Source organism: Oculina patagonica, chromosome 1 (genome assembly GCF_052425735.1).
Source record: "Oculina patagonica isolate OP01 chromosome 1, crgOcupat, whole genome shotgun sequence".
Lineage (NCBI taxonomy): Eukaryota > Metazoa > Cnidaria > Anthozoa > Scleractinia > Oculinidae > Oculina > Oculina patagonica.
The window spans coordinates 31,895,888-31,913,084 of NC_135758.1; the positions used below are offsets into that span (position 1 = coordinate 31,895,888).

At 39.4% G+C, this 17,197-nt stretch overlaps 2 protein-coding genes across 4 annotated transcripts; one reads left to right on the top strand and one right to left on the bottom strand.

Moving 5' to 3' along the window:
- The first annotated feature begins 918 nt into the window (after nt 1–918).
- Nucleotides 919–12,736, top strand: LOC144664253 (uncharacterized). Of its 3 annotated transcripts, none has more exons than XM_078525360.1 (13): nt 919–1,497; nt 1,664–1,801; nt 2,397–2,423; nt 3,445–3,893; nt 4,283–6,572; nt 6,912–7,025; nt 7,542–7,604; nt 8,079–8,198; nt 8,722–9,600; nt 9,906–9,959; nt 10,426–10,724; nt 11,204–11,347; nt 11,883–12,736. In XM_078525360.1, the coding sequence occupies exons 2-13, from the start codon at nt 1,699–1,701 to the stop codon at nt 11,976–11,978; spliced, it is 4,638 nt and encodes a 1,545-aa protein (XP_078381486.1). In that variant the 5' UTR covers nt 919–1,497; nt 1,664–1,698; the 3' UTR covers nt 11,979–12,736. The 3 variants fall into 3 exon arrangements, with proteins under 3 accessions (XP_078381486.1, XP_078381500.1, XP_078381494.1); XM_078525374.1 differs by having other exon boundaries at nt 1,664–1,759; XM_078525368.1 differs by having other exon boundaries at nt 919–1,759.
- A 422-nt stretch (nt 12,737–13,158) lies between these two features.
- On the bottom strand, nt 13,159–16,801 carry LOC144649994 (Golgi-associated plant pathogenesis-related protein 1-like). The gene is made up of 6 exons (XM_078509627.1): nt 16,670–16,801; nt 15,736–15,811; nt 15,558–15,620; nt 14,717–15,000; nt 14,120–14,278; nt 13,159–13,345 (listed from the first exon to the last, which is right to left on the bottom strand). The coding sequence occupies exons 2-6, from the start codon at nt 15,788–15,790 to the stop codon at nt 13,277–13,279; spliced, it is 630 nt and encodes a 209-aa protein (XP_078365753.1). The 5' UTR covers nt 15,791–15,811; nt 16,670–16,801; the 3' UTR covers nt 13,159–13,276.
- Nucleotides 16,802–17,197: the final 396 nt, after the last annotated feature.

Sequence of the window (17,197 nt, forward strand, 5' to 3'; positions counted from 1 at the left end):
TTCATGTATTCAGAAGTTTTTAGAATACCTCTGTCAGTGTGTCAACAACATGTATTTTGCACTTCACGGCTCTTCTACTAAGAAAGTTCCCCCACAGAGAAAGTATGTCTTTTGTGGAACCGAGTTGGAACAAGTTGACTCTATTTCTTATCTAGGAGTAATCCTGAACGACAACTTGAAATGGTCAAATCACGTCTCATCCATCTCTGGCAAAGCAAGCAAGGTTCTGGGAATGATTAAAAGAAACCTCTGGAATTGCCCCAAGAATGTGAAAGAAACTGCATACACAGCTATTGTTCGCCCAAAGCTCGAATACGCTTGCGCAGCCTGGGATCCTTATCTCCAAAAGGACATAAACTCCCTCGAAAGAGTACAGAGGAAAGCGGCGCGGTTTTGCACAAACGACTACCACCCAACCGCCAGTGTAACTGATATGATCCAGGAGTTGGGCTGGCAAACATTGGAACAACGAAGAAAATCTTTTCGACTTACATTACTATATAAAATGAGTCACGACCTTGTAGATATAAATGTTGACTCCTATCTTAGTAGACATAATGAATCCAGAACTCGCGGCAGCCATAATTTCAAATATACGCAATATAGAGCGACGAAAAAAGCGTATTTTTACTCGTATTTTCCGAGGACCATAAGAGAGTGGAATGCACTCCCTGCGGCGATTGTTGAGTCCCACTCTCTTACGTCTTTCCAGTCTGGACTGCGCGAGCATTTTTATTAATTTAGTGGTTTACCCATATAATTTTAGAATTTTTAGATTTTTAGAATTAATTTAGAATTTTTCAGTTATTTTATATGTACATATTGTATTTTTACTTATTTTTAGACGTTGGTGTGATATCCGTATGGACTTTTTACCAACATATTAAATGTAGATGTAGATGTAGATACATACGTATACCGAGGCACTCGTTTATGCTAACTTATTTTCACGCAGGTTACATAGAACTGGCGTCAAAGTGCACTTTCTTAAATAACAATGTTCACGATGCAAAAACTTTGACAAAATGCGAACTTTTGTAAGCGCCAACCTGCATGTAAAGCAAAAAATGAGAGATAGAAAAATGCGTTTGTCCGTTCTGGTTTAGCCCGTCATTTGGTCGCTACTCACTCACCGACCCTCATCACCTTAAATACTTGCTCTGAACGGTTTTTCTAAATAAGAAGATATTAAGTTTAGCGCGCAATATAATAGCGTGAAAGGTCTTTTCGGTCATGAAACCTAGCACTTATCACCTAGTTAGTGACTGGTTTATCACACAGCTATGAAACCCTTTCAGGACCTGACCTGTTATTTGTAAATTAATAATGACTGGCATTCACTGAACTGAAAAGCAAAGTTTTTCTTAAAGTGTAGAAAGACATTTTTCATGGTGTTATAAATTTTAACCGAATTTAAGTTTTTATTGTTTGTGGAAAATGTCTACGTTTCATTAAGGCAATACTGGTAACGGAATTCTAGAACAGCAAAGGATGATGGTAAGTCAAGTTTATTGTGATGTAGTTACAAACCTTATCTTACTAATTGATTTTAAGCGTCGAGAAATATTTATTACCGAAACACCAAAACAAATGCTTGCAAACTACTAAAAATCAAAAAATCAAGAGAATGCTATAACAACATCTCAATGTTTCCTTTGGACAGGTTTTGAATGTTAACTGGATGGTCAAATAGGCGACATGATTTCAACAATCTTCACTTCCGCGCTCACGTTTCTGTTGATAAAGCTCTGCTCGGCAGGTAACTGTGACACGACTGTATTTATAACAAAAAAGAATCCAGGTACCCGATTATCACTCTTATTATTTCCATATTTGTTCTCATTTAACTGACTTAAAAAAAAAGCCGGTGGAGAGGCGAACATGAAGGAAAAAATAATTCTGGTTAGATTAAGTTACATTACCGGATTCATCCTTACTCGAATTCTAAGACTAATTGAGTTTGGTATTCACCTGTATAAAGTGCTCGAGCAATACTTACTTTAGTGCCTTTTTATGGCTTAACGATAATAAAACGTACAAAGCGAGCTTAAGTTTTTTTAATCATCGCTATTAAACGGTCGATGGACAAGTTATGTTAAAAATTGACTCAGATTAAAAGTTATACTCGATGGCATGTCCCACGAGTGCTTGCATTCGCTTTGGAGAGCACATGAAAATACTAAAAAACTTGGTTACCTAGAAGAATTGAGAACAATACTGATTGTTACGTCACTATCTTTTTAATTAGCTCTGAGGCAAACTATTGTCCACCAATTATTCGCTATTGACAGTGGTAACGACAATCTGTGTGTAGTAGATGAGATAAGGAGGGTGTTCATCTTCACTTGCTACGGTCAAAAAGACTACTTTATTAGAGTGTTTTTTTTTTATTTCAGATAACGCATCATTTGGTTCAACTAGAGGTGAGAGTTCCCCTTTCAAACGGGTGTTATATTCATTCTAAAGAACAGTTCAGTTGTAAGCAATAACAAGCCAATGTGTACTTTACCCGTGCGTATAATTAGTAAATAAACCCCTTCAGGCGGTTGGTATATTGGAGGATAATGCCTGAGGCTGAAAGATTGTCGAAAAATGAACAGTTGGCCGAGAAGCGAAGCTCGAGGAACGTAATTTTGAGGACAATCTTTCAGCCAAGGCATTATCCTCCAATACACCAGCAAGCCAGAAAGGGTTTTTTATTTTATAACCCCCGAATCAGCGCTTTATCGCCAGTATTTTATAGAAAAAAACCTACGTAATAAACCCGGCGTAACTGTAGTTGAAACAAATTAATGTAAGTTGATTGTTTACGTGATTTTTTAACTCTGTGATTTCATGAAAAGTTAGAATGAATAAGGAGACTTCATTCGTTTGGTTTGTGCGCCTACAGAATCGGGCGACGGATATCAAATCGGACGGGGTATTTCGCTGATACCCGTCGTCCGATTTTTTACCACGTGATGCGTTTTGTCCAATGAGCGCGCGCGAAAATTAATCGGTGGGTTATAACGCGTAATATGTTGCCTGACGTGACGTGATTTCGGATCGCATGATTTTCAATGGATCTCAATGCAAGCAGCTCGATGCAGAGTTGTTTACTGAATCCTTAGAAAATTGCTCCATTTCCAAAGATTGAACTGGATTGAACCCAAAGACGATTTCATAAGGCAACCAAAATGAGTGATAATTGCTTTCGTGAAGATGAAATGTTAAACATGCCACGAGCGTGGGACAAAGAAAAAATCTGAGTCCCCAACGGGAATCGAACCCATGGCCGCCCAGATATTGTTTCTATGACCAGAAAACTATAACGATTATATTCCACAAAAGAAGAGTTTGGGCGAATTTGGAGGTTGCAAGTTGCAAGAACTGAAATATAACTCAAGTTGTGTAAGAGCACCATTAACGTTGAATGTTCTTAAACTGAAAATTCCTTTTCAACAGGTTGTGACTCAGCTTGCCAAAAAGAGTGCATTGAGGTCATCAACAAATATCGTTTGAATCATCACGCAAAGAACGTTAAGTTCTCTCAGTTTCTTGCCGACAAAGCTCAAAAATGGGCGGACGGTGGAAGATTCGGGTACGACATGAAATCCCGCGGGAGATACGGGCAGCTCATTGAGTGGGATGTCAAGGATGAGCTTCAGAATTTTACAACTGTAATAAAACATTGGCATGACAAGGAGAAGGATTTTGACTTTGCTACAGGCCGATCAAAGACTGGAAAGACACTCCATGATTTCACACAAATCGTATGGAAAAAAGCAAAAAAGGCCGGCTGTGGACAAAGTGAAATCTTCGGCTCAAAGTATTATGTTGTGTGGATGGACTCTGATGGTGTTGTCAGTCCGGATATGGAAGGTGGTACAGCGATTATTGGATCTCCCGAAAAGGTGGGTTGAAAAAACGTCTTTAATGTATCATACCATTTTATAGGAACTGTATAGCGATTCTCCATGCCCCAATAAGCGACTTATGGTTTTGGATGTAGTGTCTGGTGGACTTGCGGAAAGACGTTTTACGCTAACTACTTAAGAGAGCTTCCCGAAGAGATTTGACAAGGATGCCACAGCCTCTAGGTCCACCTCTTGCGGCATTGCATTCCAAAATTGGCAACCTCGCAGGTTATTTTTAGCACAAAACGCAAAAAATAGCATAGTGCGATGAAGGCATTTTAAAAACCACTCTCCCTACTTCTTTTTTCATTGTTTGTCTTTGCGAATTATCTGTTTTATCCAACAAATTAAGGTTTATAACAATCATCTTTTGCTGATATTTTTAGGAGGATCTTCATTGGTTCGAGTCTGAAAAGGAATCTTCTAAACCGAAACACACTTACGTGGTACCGTTGAAAGCACAAGACGAAGACTCCTCGTCAAGGACCCACGTGGAGCCTTTGGCACCAGTAGTACTAAGAACGGGAAGCACTCGGAGCAAACAAAGCAAACCAACTGATTCCCCTGATTTAAATGAAGTAAGAGAGGAACAAAGAGTTTTGAACAATAATGCTTTGTTAAAACAATACCTATATCACGACAGCCTTAACAACGTGGTGTTGAACGAAAACAAGGAAACGGCTAGTTACCACGTAGTGTCTGGAGCTGAGGATAACGCCAACTGGCAGAAAGGTTCGGAAAGCCTCATACAATTGGGAAGGAATAAGGTAAACACAACCCAAACGTCACCCAATAGAGTAACGTCGTATCCAGTTGGGGAAGGTGAAGAGGAAGGCAGCAAAGAAGCATCGAGGTTCCAGTCGCAGGTGATCCAGGACGACGACATGCTGACTAAGGATGAAGTTGATGACAACACAACTCCCTCCACGGAAGCAAACGACGGCGACGAACTTGGTGAAGGGGACGAGAGAGAGCAGGCAGCTAAAATTCAGTCTCTGATGAAACAAGAAGATGACATGATACAGAATCAAGAAGCGGAAGAAGATGAGGAATCTTCAGGAGGTAACAACACGGCTGAAGGTGCCACATCAGGAACATCAAATGTCGACACAAACACTGTGGTGGCAACCACCAGCTCATCCAATACATTTGCAAAGACAAATGAATCTGTCGTCAGCAGTACCAATACTGCAAAGCAACAAAAACAAAAATCTGCTTCGTTTTACGCGTCAGGCATAGCGCTCAATAACAATCCAAACGATACGAATGAATCAGCTGCATCAAATGACAAACCCTCTATTGGTTCATCTGGAAATACTTCGAGTTCTTCCCATCCTGGCCATTTAATGATGAATCAGTCATCGATGAACATTCACCAAGACACTCCTAGTGGTTCTCCTTCAAATGGAAGCCTTAAAATCAAACAGAAAGGAGATAATGCGACTGATGCTATTGAACTATCAAACAATTCATCTTCACAAAATGAAGCTATTGCCACAAATGGGACACAATCGATCATGTTACACCATACTAAAATGGCAACTCAAGTGACCACAATACAACAATCAGACGCAACTGGTGGCGCGGTTGCACCAGGTTCAACCAACACCGTCTCCAATGTAGGCCGCAATGGAATGCGAGGTGTAAACCAAGCCTCCAGTCCAACGATATTGAGTTCCCAAGGTGGAATGAAGCCTAGTCAACAACATATTGGCATGAAGCCCATAATGTCAAATTCGCAGTCACGACCAACACTTACAGACTTGATAGTGCCAGGAGCTTCTATAAAACCAAAGGGGAAGAGTCCAGATGTCTCTCACCTGGAAACGACAAATGAACAGCCACAGCAGTCTGGATCACCAACGGTAAACCAACACACAATATCTGGGGAAAGCCTAGATGTTTCTCACCTAGAAGTGACAAACAAACAGTCAAAGCAGTCCGGGTCACCAACAGTGAACCAACATCCAATATCTGGGGAAAGCCCAGATGTTTCTCACCTGCAAGCTACACATGAGCAGTCACAGCAGTCTGGATCACCAACAATAAACAAACACCCAATTTCTGGGGAAAGCCCAAATGTTTCTCACCTAGAAGTGACAAATGAGCAACCCCAGCAGTTTGCATCACCAACAGTGAACCAACATCCAATATCTGGGGAAAGCCAAGATCTTTCTCACTTGCAAGCGACACATGAACAGCCAAAGCAGTTCGGATTACCAACAGTGAACCAACATCCGATATCCGGGGAAAGCCTTGATGTTTCTCACCAGCAAGCGACAAATAAACAGCCACAGCAGTCCGGATCACCAACAGTGAACCAACATCCGATATCTGCTGCTTCAGGAAGTCTAAAAAATGAAACTTTGACGCTTGTATCGAACAGATTGTCACCAGGTGCTCAAGCAACTGGGACAAATGCTGCAGTCCAATCGCCTATTGCGAGCCCCATCAAGGTCAGCGATTCTGTTTCTGATGTACATCATGTGTCTTCACCAGCCATGATCACACTGCCGAGTGCTAGCAACCGTCCTATTAAGCTCGTTTTTCATGTTCAAGACATGAAATCAAATGGGATGTCACCAAATGCTCCAGTATCTGGGTCTGAGACTGTGACTGGCTTTCAAACAACACCTGCCTTGAGTGATGATCTTGTAAATAAAATGAATGATGAAGGTAAGTGAGAACATATGAATAAATCATCATCATTATCAATAACTGACCTTATTGCGCCAGGGGACGCAGAAGGCCTCACATATGAACACACAAAAAGACAATGATGATAAATAGATTCATTTTAACCAAATGTTTAAAATTTGAACTATAGGGCTAAAGCCTGAAGCAATTAAAAGAAATAGAATTCTTTAACATGCGGTGATATTATTTTCAATTTCAACTTGGTAACGATCATAATTCCTCTGTTGTATAATCTTTGATTTTGTGGGCATGTTAACAATTCTGAGCATCCAACACTGGACGAGAACAACTCGTACATGTTTTTATTTGCTTCTTTAGAATGCCACGATGACACATTGCAGTGCCACCTGTGGGCTCACCATGGTCACTGCAAAGGTATGGCGTACGCAGAGTTCATGAAAAGACATTGCAAAGCTACCTGCGGATACTGTGGTAAGATATGGTAACATTGTAGGATTATTTTGATGATATATGCCTTGACATCTACCTTTCGCATATGCTTTTCTAACACTATTAGTATTATTCGAGGTTACTTGCTTCTTACGGTTGTTTGCAATCTGGGCTCTTTTGGACCGTAGGGAGCGTATGATGCATTGAGACCAAAAGTGTCAGCTTAACCGGCGACAAGCTTGGCATTGTTCGCATCTCGCTAACGACTTCCCATTACAATTTTTCTCTTGATAAAAGGATGTCACAAATACGAATATTTTTTGGGGGATAGTTCTTTAACTTTGGCAAGGGACGGGGGGAGTACAGGCTGATGGAAATTGACTACAACGCTGAGGTTCGTTAGCTTTGCCGAAAATTTACTCTCACTCTCTTTTACCGGTTTCTTGATTATCAGTTTGAATTTTGTTTTATAGCTGAATATATGATAGGAATGAGAAAACTGCTGGCGAGTTTCCCCGTGACATAGCACTAATAGTTTTAAAACTTTTCTGGTTTTAGGTCTTCCATCCGTCATCAAGCAAAGTGTAAATCGTATACAGACTCACAATTTAGCCCAAGACGGTAAGTTTATTAAGGGAGCTCTGTCACGATTTTTAAAGCCATTTTTTGTGGCGTAAAAGCTACCGTAAAATTTAAGAAGACCTCCAAAAATTAAAATAGTTTGTTAAGGAAAAAACACCGAGAAGGCAAAAACAAACCAAAAACGAGCAAGGGTGGTTAAGAAGTGGAGGAGAATGAGGTGGATTTTGACAGCTGCTTTCAATCTTTGTTTGAGGTAATTCCATTTGCTTCCAAAAACCAAGAAGAGGAATAAAAAGCACAAGAGAGCAGGTTCGTGAGTTGGAACGAAACAAGAATCGAAGCAAACTGGAGCTTTTAACTTTAAGTCTCTTCGTGACTTTTTGTGGAGACGAGAGATTGTTTGCAATTTACTTTCGCATTCATCTACGACTTATAACTCTCATACACCGAGTGCAACTTGTCTGACACAAACAGCACGTTATTGACTCACAAGAATTGGGCTCTTATTTGCAGAACCCTGTGAAGACGCGCCTAATTATGAATTTAGTTGTCCAAGATGGCAAGCTCAAGGCTACTGTGAAAAGAAAGAAAAGGAAATGAGATTAGTCTGCAGAAAAACCTGCGGTTTCTGTGGTGAGTGAGGAAGTCACGAGTCCCGGTAATCATGTGTATACATATATGAATACAGTAAAAACCCGCGAGTAAGAACCTAATTTTTCCAGGTTAGCCTAAACATGTTCTTACAAAAATGGTAGAAAGAACTCTTAGTTTAATCGGGCCTATTCCTCCATAGGTACTTATAAAAAGGGGGTCTATTTGCAAATTTTAGCCTATAGTTCTCAAATGTTAGGTTCTTACTCGCGGGTTTTTACTGTATCCGTTAAACGAAAGTAGGCAGTCACGTTTGCTATTGAGCTTGCTCAATAACATAGTCCGGTTCTCATCTCCTGTTAGTGTAGCACGAGGGTTATAATAATATTTCTTCCCCTAGATAGGGTGTTAGTCTATCTCAGGTTCGCCAACTTAAAACACACGCGCCACGTTTTTCTAGCTACTGACCCGATAGAAGACTTGAACGAAAAATAATATTGTGGAGTTTGAATAGAACACCGATTTAGGAGGATAGTTGTAATCTATTTTTGTGTCTTCTTTTCAGTTCCAGCGAAAAATAAAATAAAATCACAATATTCTTCCGCACTCCAAACTTTGCCAAAAACATCACAGGCTGGGCCTGAAAACGGTGATAGAAACACTGGTGAGGTGCAAGCTCCTACGCTGTCAAAACCATTTTCATCTACACCGCCAAAACCTAATCTAAACTTAATGCCAAATGATATAGCCAAATTTACTCCCTCTTCGGGCGTACAAACGCTCAACATTTCACCACTTAAACCAAAGGTATCACTTCTACAGTACGTTCATAAGCTTCCAATATCGTCGAGTCTCAAGGACAACAAGCCATTTGGAGGTTCAATAGATAAACAAAATGCGAACCTTAACGTGAAAAATTTAACTGACGCATCTGGAATATCAACCCAACCTTTCCGCAATGAACAATCGTCTAACAAATCTGCAAGTTTGAATATAAAGAGCCAAGATGGAAGGCAAGGTGTCGGTAGCTCAAAGGATCTCAGCAACTCAACGCTCAAATCAAAGATGAGCCAAAAAAATCAAAGCACAGCCCCAGATCAGATCGGTCTTAAGGCATCCACTTTCCTGTCAAGTGGACAGGGCGTGAGCAACAAACTCAACAACTTTATAAAAGCACCAGTTAACATTGATGCGACATCTTTAAATGCACCAAAGCCTCAATTGGCTACATTTTCTACTAATGAGAAGGTTTCTAACGAAAACTCTGGTTCAGAAAAAGAAGACAAAATGATACAAGATGGTATTATTGCTCTACAACACAAACTGCAAGCTCCGTTACAGATAAGTGCGGTGGCAAAGAGCAAAGCAGGATGCAAGGAGAGACTCTGCAAAGAGAAAGTCAAAACGCAGCAAGCAAAAACTAGAGGGACCATTGGTGACCAGGGTGAGAAGCCAGAATGGTTATTTTGTGCTATCGGGAGGGTATTTATTTCATAGCACTTGTTGCCTTCAGTCGCTATATACTGATAACACGTCCTCTAAATAGTTGTTCGTTTGGGTCTGGAAAAGAAAGCTGGTCTACATAATTATATGTCGGGTGAACTTTTTGTTTCGATGTCAGTTTGAAAGAAAACTGAATACTCTACCTAATCTTTTAATAATTTCTGTTAGGACTATATTTCAAATAATATAGCTCCAACATTGGATGAATTAGGTTATTATCTGAGTGTTTTTGCTTATTTCACCTAGTACCTGTTGTGTCGTCTACGAGAAACACTACGGAGAAACCTGTATCGACAACTGGTAAGGCCGGATCACTCTGAAGAGTTCAAGACATGTAATATAATGTTTCCTTGCACCGGTCTGATGAAAGCCAATCAAAAATCTTGTTAAGCAAAACGCCGAACGCCATCTACTTTAGTCAATTCATCTGTAGGGTAAACATGACCGTCTGCAACATACACGTATTCATCATCATCATCATTTTCTTTTTCCTAACTTGGAAAAAGAGCCAAACGTCTTACTAATGTTTATAAATAAATGTTGATGGGACCTGCAACTTATTCTTATTAACTTATTCAACTGCATCAGTCACATTGAACCTAGTCCTAAGGGATAACCCATAACCCTTCAGTTTCAAAGAAGTAGAACGTCCGATCGCGAAAGGAAGGTCATAAATTAAGCTTCTGTTGCAGAACTCGGAAAAAAATTGCGATTAGCATTTGTCACAGAACGATTTACATCTCCTGTCTGTCATTGTTCTTTCGAGGTTGCGACATCTCATGTCAGCGGGAATGCCTGGCGGCTCACAACAGATACCGTTTGAATCACGGCGCATCGCCCCTAATACTGGACCAAACATTAGCAGACCAGGCACAGCAGTGGGCGGATAAGAAAGTGTTTAAACACTCCCCCTGGGCAGGGGGTCAGGGTGGGGAGACAATAGCACTCGGTAGCCTTTACCCAACGTTCACTGCGGCAGTAAAAGCCTGGCATGACGAGGAGAAGGATTATGATTGGTCAACTGGTACAGGCAATAGAGACATGAAGATCAGTCACTTCACTCAGGTCTGCTAAAAAAACAAAAAACAATTTCCTACATACCATTATTTAATTTTAAAATCAAATTTTTTATACCGGGATGCAATTACTATCAACATGCAATAAAAAAGGTCCTGTTTTTGTGAGCTGAGAGTTTAAATGTGCGGTCACAGATTTTATTAGAGGCATGAAAAAAATTACCAAGCTTTAAAAGACTGGAACAAATTAGATTTAGACATGAGAATTTCAAATAGCATTATGATTAGTAAATAATAAAGATGGTAAATTTTAAGCTCGGTAATAAATAATGAAGATGAAGTATTCAACATGACACGAGCATGGGACAAAGAAAAATTCTGAGTCCCCGACGGGAATCGAACCCATGGCCTCCCTGACTTTAACAATGTAAACGTACCCTCGAGAGGGAAGAAAAGTGGTAGGCTAAACTAAAATTAAGGGATATGGATCCGCCACTGCAGATTTATATTGAGTTTTTGTTTTTGTAGGTGGTTTGGAAAGGAGCACATTTGCTTGGTTGTGGCAAAACGTTTGTTAATGGAGAACCATATTACATTGCTCAAATGGATACCCCAGGAGTCATAGCGGGCGTGCCAGGTTATGACAAGTCCAACGTGGGTGAGCCAAGAGAGGTATGCTGCAGTTTATTCAGCTTTAGGGGGAGGGGAGGGGTCAATGAAATTGTAAAATCGATATAGGGGCATGCTGGTTAAATTGCAAGCCTGAAAAACTCCTTGGTAATGATTGAGCGCAAGAGACATCAAATTTCCTTTTTTTTGATTACATGGTCGGTTTGAATTTTTCTTGTAATTATAAAAATGTGGTTTTTGTCGCCAAAATTTCCTACAGTTTTACAATGCATGACCAGAGCCCCCACAACTGGCCTCAATCTATGACCTGAAAACGTGATAAACGTACAATCTCCCATTTACAGTATGATTGGAGAATAGTATGTCAAATAAGAAAAATAGAAACAGTGTAAAAAAGTTGGGGGAAAGTCTTGGTATAACACTAAAAGCAACGTATGGTCGACCATCTTTAAATAAACATTATATTTCTTCTTTTGGCCGGGATTGGCACCCTTTTTCATAGAATTATAATTGCCATAGTGTGGAAAGGCTGGCTCGAAACACTAACACAAGGAAACAATCTTTGTTTATCCACTAGCCTGATCTGATGTGGTTCATGGACAGTTCACCGTACTGGAAAGAGATGCAGACTAAGAACTATATTCCACGAAACATCGAACATCGAATACTGTGATCAGGACTCTAATCTGGAAAAGATGGCATCAGGAACTTGTATTGTATATAATAAAGTGTGTAACCCTGCTGGGACACAAAAAAGGCCTGAATGAAGTCTAAAAATCGATAGCTAGTATGTGAAACTGTCCATTTAATATGATGTTTTGTTATACGTATGGGCTTGTATGGCATCATATCACGTTAGTAAAAACATTTCCCCTGGAATTCATCAAATGTGCGAGAAGTAAAATTGTTGCTGTGTGGTAAATCGTGTGCACGTGTGGAAATCTTTAAACTCCGAGTTTTGCAGCAAGGCGCCTATAAGTGTGACAACTTTTATGAAATTCACATTTTCTGTGCAGATTTAAACTAATCAGAAGTCAGCTGAAAGCTGCCCTCGGCTTTTGATTGTATAATGACTGTGCCGAGGAAAGAAAATTGATTAAAAGTGGTCACACTTTCGGGATCCTTGCCGTTACGTGCGGGGACTGGTGCTAAAGTGGTGAAGGTTTTGAGACACATCGGCGGAAACAACTTGCATTTCATCCTAATTGCATTCCATTATTCTGTACCAGTTCCTATAAATTAAATGCTGAAATTTCCCAAATTAAGTATTATTTTTAATATATTTTTTCGATCTCAAGATCATTAAAGTGGTCGATAACTCAACAATGTGCCCCGCCAATATCGCATAATTAATTTTATGAAAAACTACCTTAAGGTTACTATTTTTAGCGACTACTAATTTTAGCGATTTTTTCAGGGGAAGATTTAGCGACTATTTATTTAGCGATTTTCCGAAAAATTTAAAAGTTATCGTGTAAACCAGTTTTTAATGAACATATAGCTAAGATGGAAATAAATGTTCAGTAAAAAAAAATCACTTGAAATTGACGAACATGCGCAGAGAAGTCCATTTCGTGACAGTGTCCGGGGTGGAGGGGATACGAGAAGAGGAGACAGAGCGGATGCCCCGCAACGCAAAGAGCGCTAACAATAGTAACCTTAAGGTATGAGAGGGAGTTTTTTTCCTTGGTCCCTTTGAATTTAATGGTGGCTGTATTCCCCCTTACTTTCTAAAAACTTTTACCCCAAGATGAGACTGGATATACATGCAAACTTTATAGCAGTTAATTGAAGACGGTGGCAAAAAAATGGGTTATGGTTATAAAATAGTTTTATTTTAAAGTATAATTACAGTATATTCATTTAAATAAAGAAAAGTGGTTATAATTTTTTGGTTTTTGAACTCTTGTTAAGCCAGTGATTGTAAGTGCTGCTACCGCTATCGTCCTTTCCAATTGCTGCCATTTTGTCCTAAACTGACTGCACGTTTTCCAGCTCTTCAGAAAACGGGGATCCATCTTTGAACCATTCACTGTCATCCTGTTGAATGAAAATCGGTAACATAAAAGAACGTTTATAAGAGCAATCATCTACTGGCCGTCGAGAAATCTTTAATCAAGGTTGTCACGAGGAGAGATTACGTGACGAACCCAAAGAAAGTCTGCGTAGGACACTACGTTTATCTGTCACATATATTGTAATCGACCAATCAGAAATCGAAGCAAAAACATGTAAACATTGGTGAAGGCGGTAAATCTCGCGCAGGTAAAATCAAAGTCATTTTCATTCGCATCAGATTGGCCGGAGAGACTTTTCATGGTCTTTCATTGCATTTGAGTATAACGCGAGATTCGGCTCTTGCCACTGATCAAGCAGACCTATTCTTAACTTTTCCTGGCCGCGCAAATATGGCAGGAATTGCATCGAGGGATTAGTTCCTGAATTGTCGTGCTGTGTCGATTTGTAAAAAAAAGATTGAATTTAATAAGATAAGATGATTGCAGGTGTAGATTAAACAAGTAAGGTAGGTTGCTTTTTAGCAAGATTTTAAATGCTAGTAAGCAATAGGATTCACTTTCTCTCGCTGCAGAGTAGTAGAAACTTGTGTGGCAGAGCAATTCAATTTGTTTGACGAAGAGCTAGTGTTCAAACCATCAGCTGTAAAAATCGTAAAGTGTTTTTTTTACTTTAGATTATAATACCTAAGCTGGCAACAAAATTAAAATACATGATAAGAACTGTTGCTGTCATCCCTTGTAGCAGTAAAATATACACTCACAGTCAAATCACAACATATTATCAATAATCTGTTACCTGTTTCGGTCTGTTGATGTCCATTGCAGTGCTTGGGTTTCCAGCAGTTGGAGCCTTGTCGTAATGAGCTACGTACCACGGTTCACCGTACAATCCGCCACGCGCACAGCCGATTTTATGAGCTTTCTTATACACAATCTGCATGAAGTGATCCACTACCTGAAATGATGTTTCATTAGCTTTGTTAGTTGAAGTTACTTTTCTTTTTGAAAAGCGAGCTTTTTGCTAATCAAAATAACATCTAGTAACTCGGCTATTTATCACTTGAATTCTTAAATTGCGTTGTTGCGTAATGTTCATTTTCTATATACACATTGATCATAATAGCTCTCGACCAATGAGTAGGCGAGAATTCTGCCAGTTATTGTATAACAAATTTGGCGCGCTCGATATTTGTTCTCAACTGGGAGAAGTTGTATAATAAAAGGACATTATATTACTATAGCTGAAGCTGAAAGGATTAATTGAACTCGGTAAAAAGCCTTCCAAACTTATTACGCATCATCATTCCGCCCTCAAAACTATAAAATATACCAAAACGTAAACACCGATTTCCTCGATTTTGATTGGTTAATTGGCGTATGTATTTTGATATACCTGTGAATTTTTCTTTGGTGCTCCAGTCTGGTAATCGTAGTAAGCTCCCTCGTCGTGCCAATTTTTGATGACCGCAGTAAATGATGGGAAAAGTGATCCCCAAGCAAAGGCCGCGCCGTTATTTTTCAACTCCACCCAATCAGAATGCTTGAAGACTCCCTTGTCAATCAGTGCTTGGGCTTCATCCGCCAACTTCTGATCAAAAACCAGCGGCGGTGCATCATGGTTAGCTCGGTATTTATTGTGGACCGCAATGCATTCTTTCTGGCAATCTCGATCACAACCTTGGAAAATAATGAACGTACAAAAGCGATAATTAAAGGAACTCTCTCAATCGCAGTTCAACTGAGCCGATCATTTGTTTCAAAAATGCAAATTTGCTTGTACAGCAGAGGAGATGTCCATTAACACTTTCATTTTAAATTTAATACTTTACAACCGTTTCGACAAACCAACTAACCGCGTGTTTCAAACACGAAACGCCATTCGTTTGGTAAAGAAATTTTCTCTGATTTTTTTTTGTTATGATGGAGTTCACATGAAAGAGGTAGAAGTTTACGCATGCCTTATGTAACATGTACTTTACAAGGCTATTGCAGAGCCCAGCATCAGGCATTTTTCAACGTCCAGGACAGTCAAACTTCTACAGATTCCAACGAGTGCTCAAAACGAACCTCCACAAATGGCCACCTTTCTATAGCGGCCACCTCCCTTCAACAACAACAACAACAATAACAACAATGATAATGAAAATGATAAGTAAGATGATAAGTAAAATTTAGTGCATTAACGATGATGCCCAATGCACTTTCAAAAAGTTAAAAAACAGCGCCATGTTTACCTTTGGTTTTTCCAATAAAAGACCGACGGAAGATCTTGTTCTGTGCTTGAGATAACTTACCATCTGAGAAATAGAATGCAGTCAGAAACAAATTTCTTATGGAGATGTAATTAGCAGTTAGAAAGGTAAATACATTAGGTAGGTAGAGCTCAGTGGGAAACAAAAGCCTCTTACTTACCTGTTCTCGAAAGTAAGACACAGCACGTTAACAATAAAGCGGACAGAATCATCATGGGATCATTGAAGACGGTAAACTGTCAATGAAAACTAGGTTAAAAACTTTAGCAGCTCTTCGGTCAGTGACAATGTACATGCAGATTTAATTTATTGCTACAATGTAGCAATTTACAGTGTAGCTGTTATTTATATGATTTGCCTGAAGAAAGTTCTAATATAGAATCGAAGTACTGTTAAATATCTTGTAAATTCCATATGGATTTCGTGGAGAAAATGATTTAGGGATATAAATGGTCTCATTTTCAAACTGTTTTCAACAACAAGGTTTTATTCACTCCGTGCCGGTGGACTTAGAGCACTCGTTTTTGTCACTTATCATCAAGAGAGGAATAAAATCCATGCGCGAAGAAGATGGCCGCGCGAATACCGCAACGTCTACAGTGCCTCTTTCCCTTTCTCCGTTCTCGCGACAATCTCGCCTCCAGGTTACGCGCGGCCATTCTTTCTCTCTAGCGTTTTTCGATTCTCGTTCGATGATTTGCTTGACTGCTGGAAGAAAACTAACCTACAATAACGACAACATAGCTAGGCGACACGCAGATATAAAACAACAGTTTAGAGGAGTATTCTAAATTTCCAACAGTCTTAAATTTTGCTATACCGTCGATAAAGCAATTGCTGGTGGCAAATCAAATATATAACATAGAATGTTTTCTAGTGGATTTAAACTAAGAGAAAGTTTTTCGTGTAAATCCACAATCGGTTCTCGCGATTTATTACTTGTGGACGAAGACAAGCGAAACAGGACTGTTGAACCCGTTGGTCACCCTTAGCAATCTGGTATCTACTTGTTCGCCACTTGACTACCTGTCACTAATTATCTAGCTTGGTTTAACAGTTTTTGATCCCTAGCTGTGATAATAAGGACCACTTACCCTTTGGGCTTTTTATACACGCTTTTGAGTGCGGTCGAGGTTTAAGTTGTTAGCGTATGCGATCCTTTTGTTAATACAAATAAATACAAAAACACAGCTTATTACCTGCCATCGATGAATAAACAAATCGTTTTCCTTGAATTCATCTGAGGCTCCCCTGAGGAAAGGAAAGTCTTTAATATTTTATGAATTCATTTGCATCGAGCGGGAAAAAGTTGTCTAAAAATAAGAAAACGAAAGCATCGCGAGCTGCAAGAGCAATCCTAGTGTAATTTCAGTGTAATTAATAATAGTATAACATAAGTATGAAATTTTATCACAAAATCTTTAAAATTCTATTTTTCTTTTGCAAATGAAAATTCATATGATAGCGGACGATAAATACATGGAAGGGGAGTTTATGTCAGTAAAACCGTCACAAGTGCAATTTTTTTGTGTTTTAAATTGACGCCGTTTCAACTGCAAAAAAGTAATTAAAAGATTCAGATGAAATGCTCTTAAACAAAGAAACCCACCACATCTTGGAAA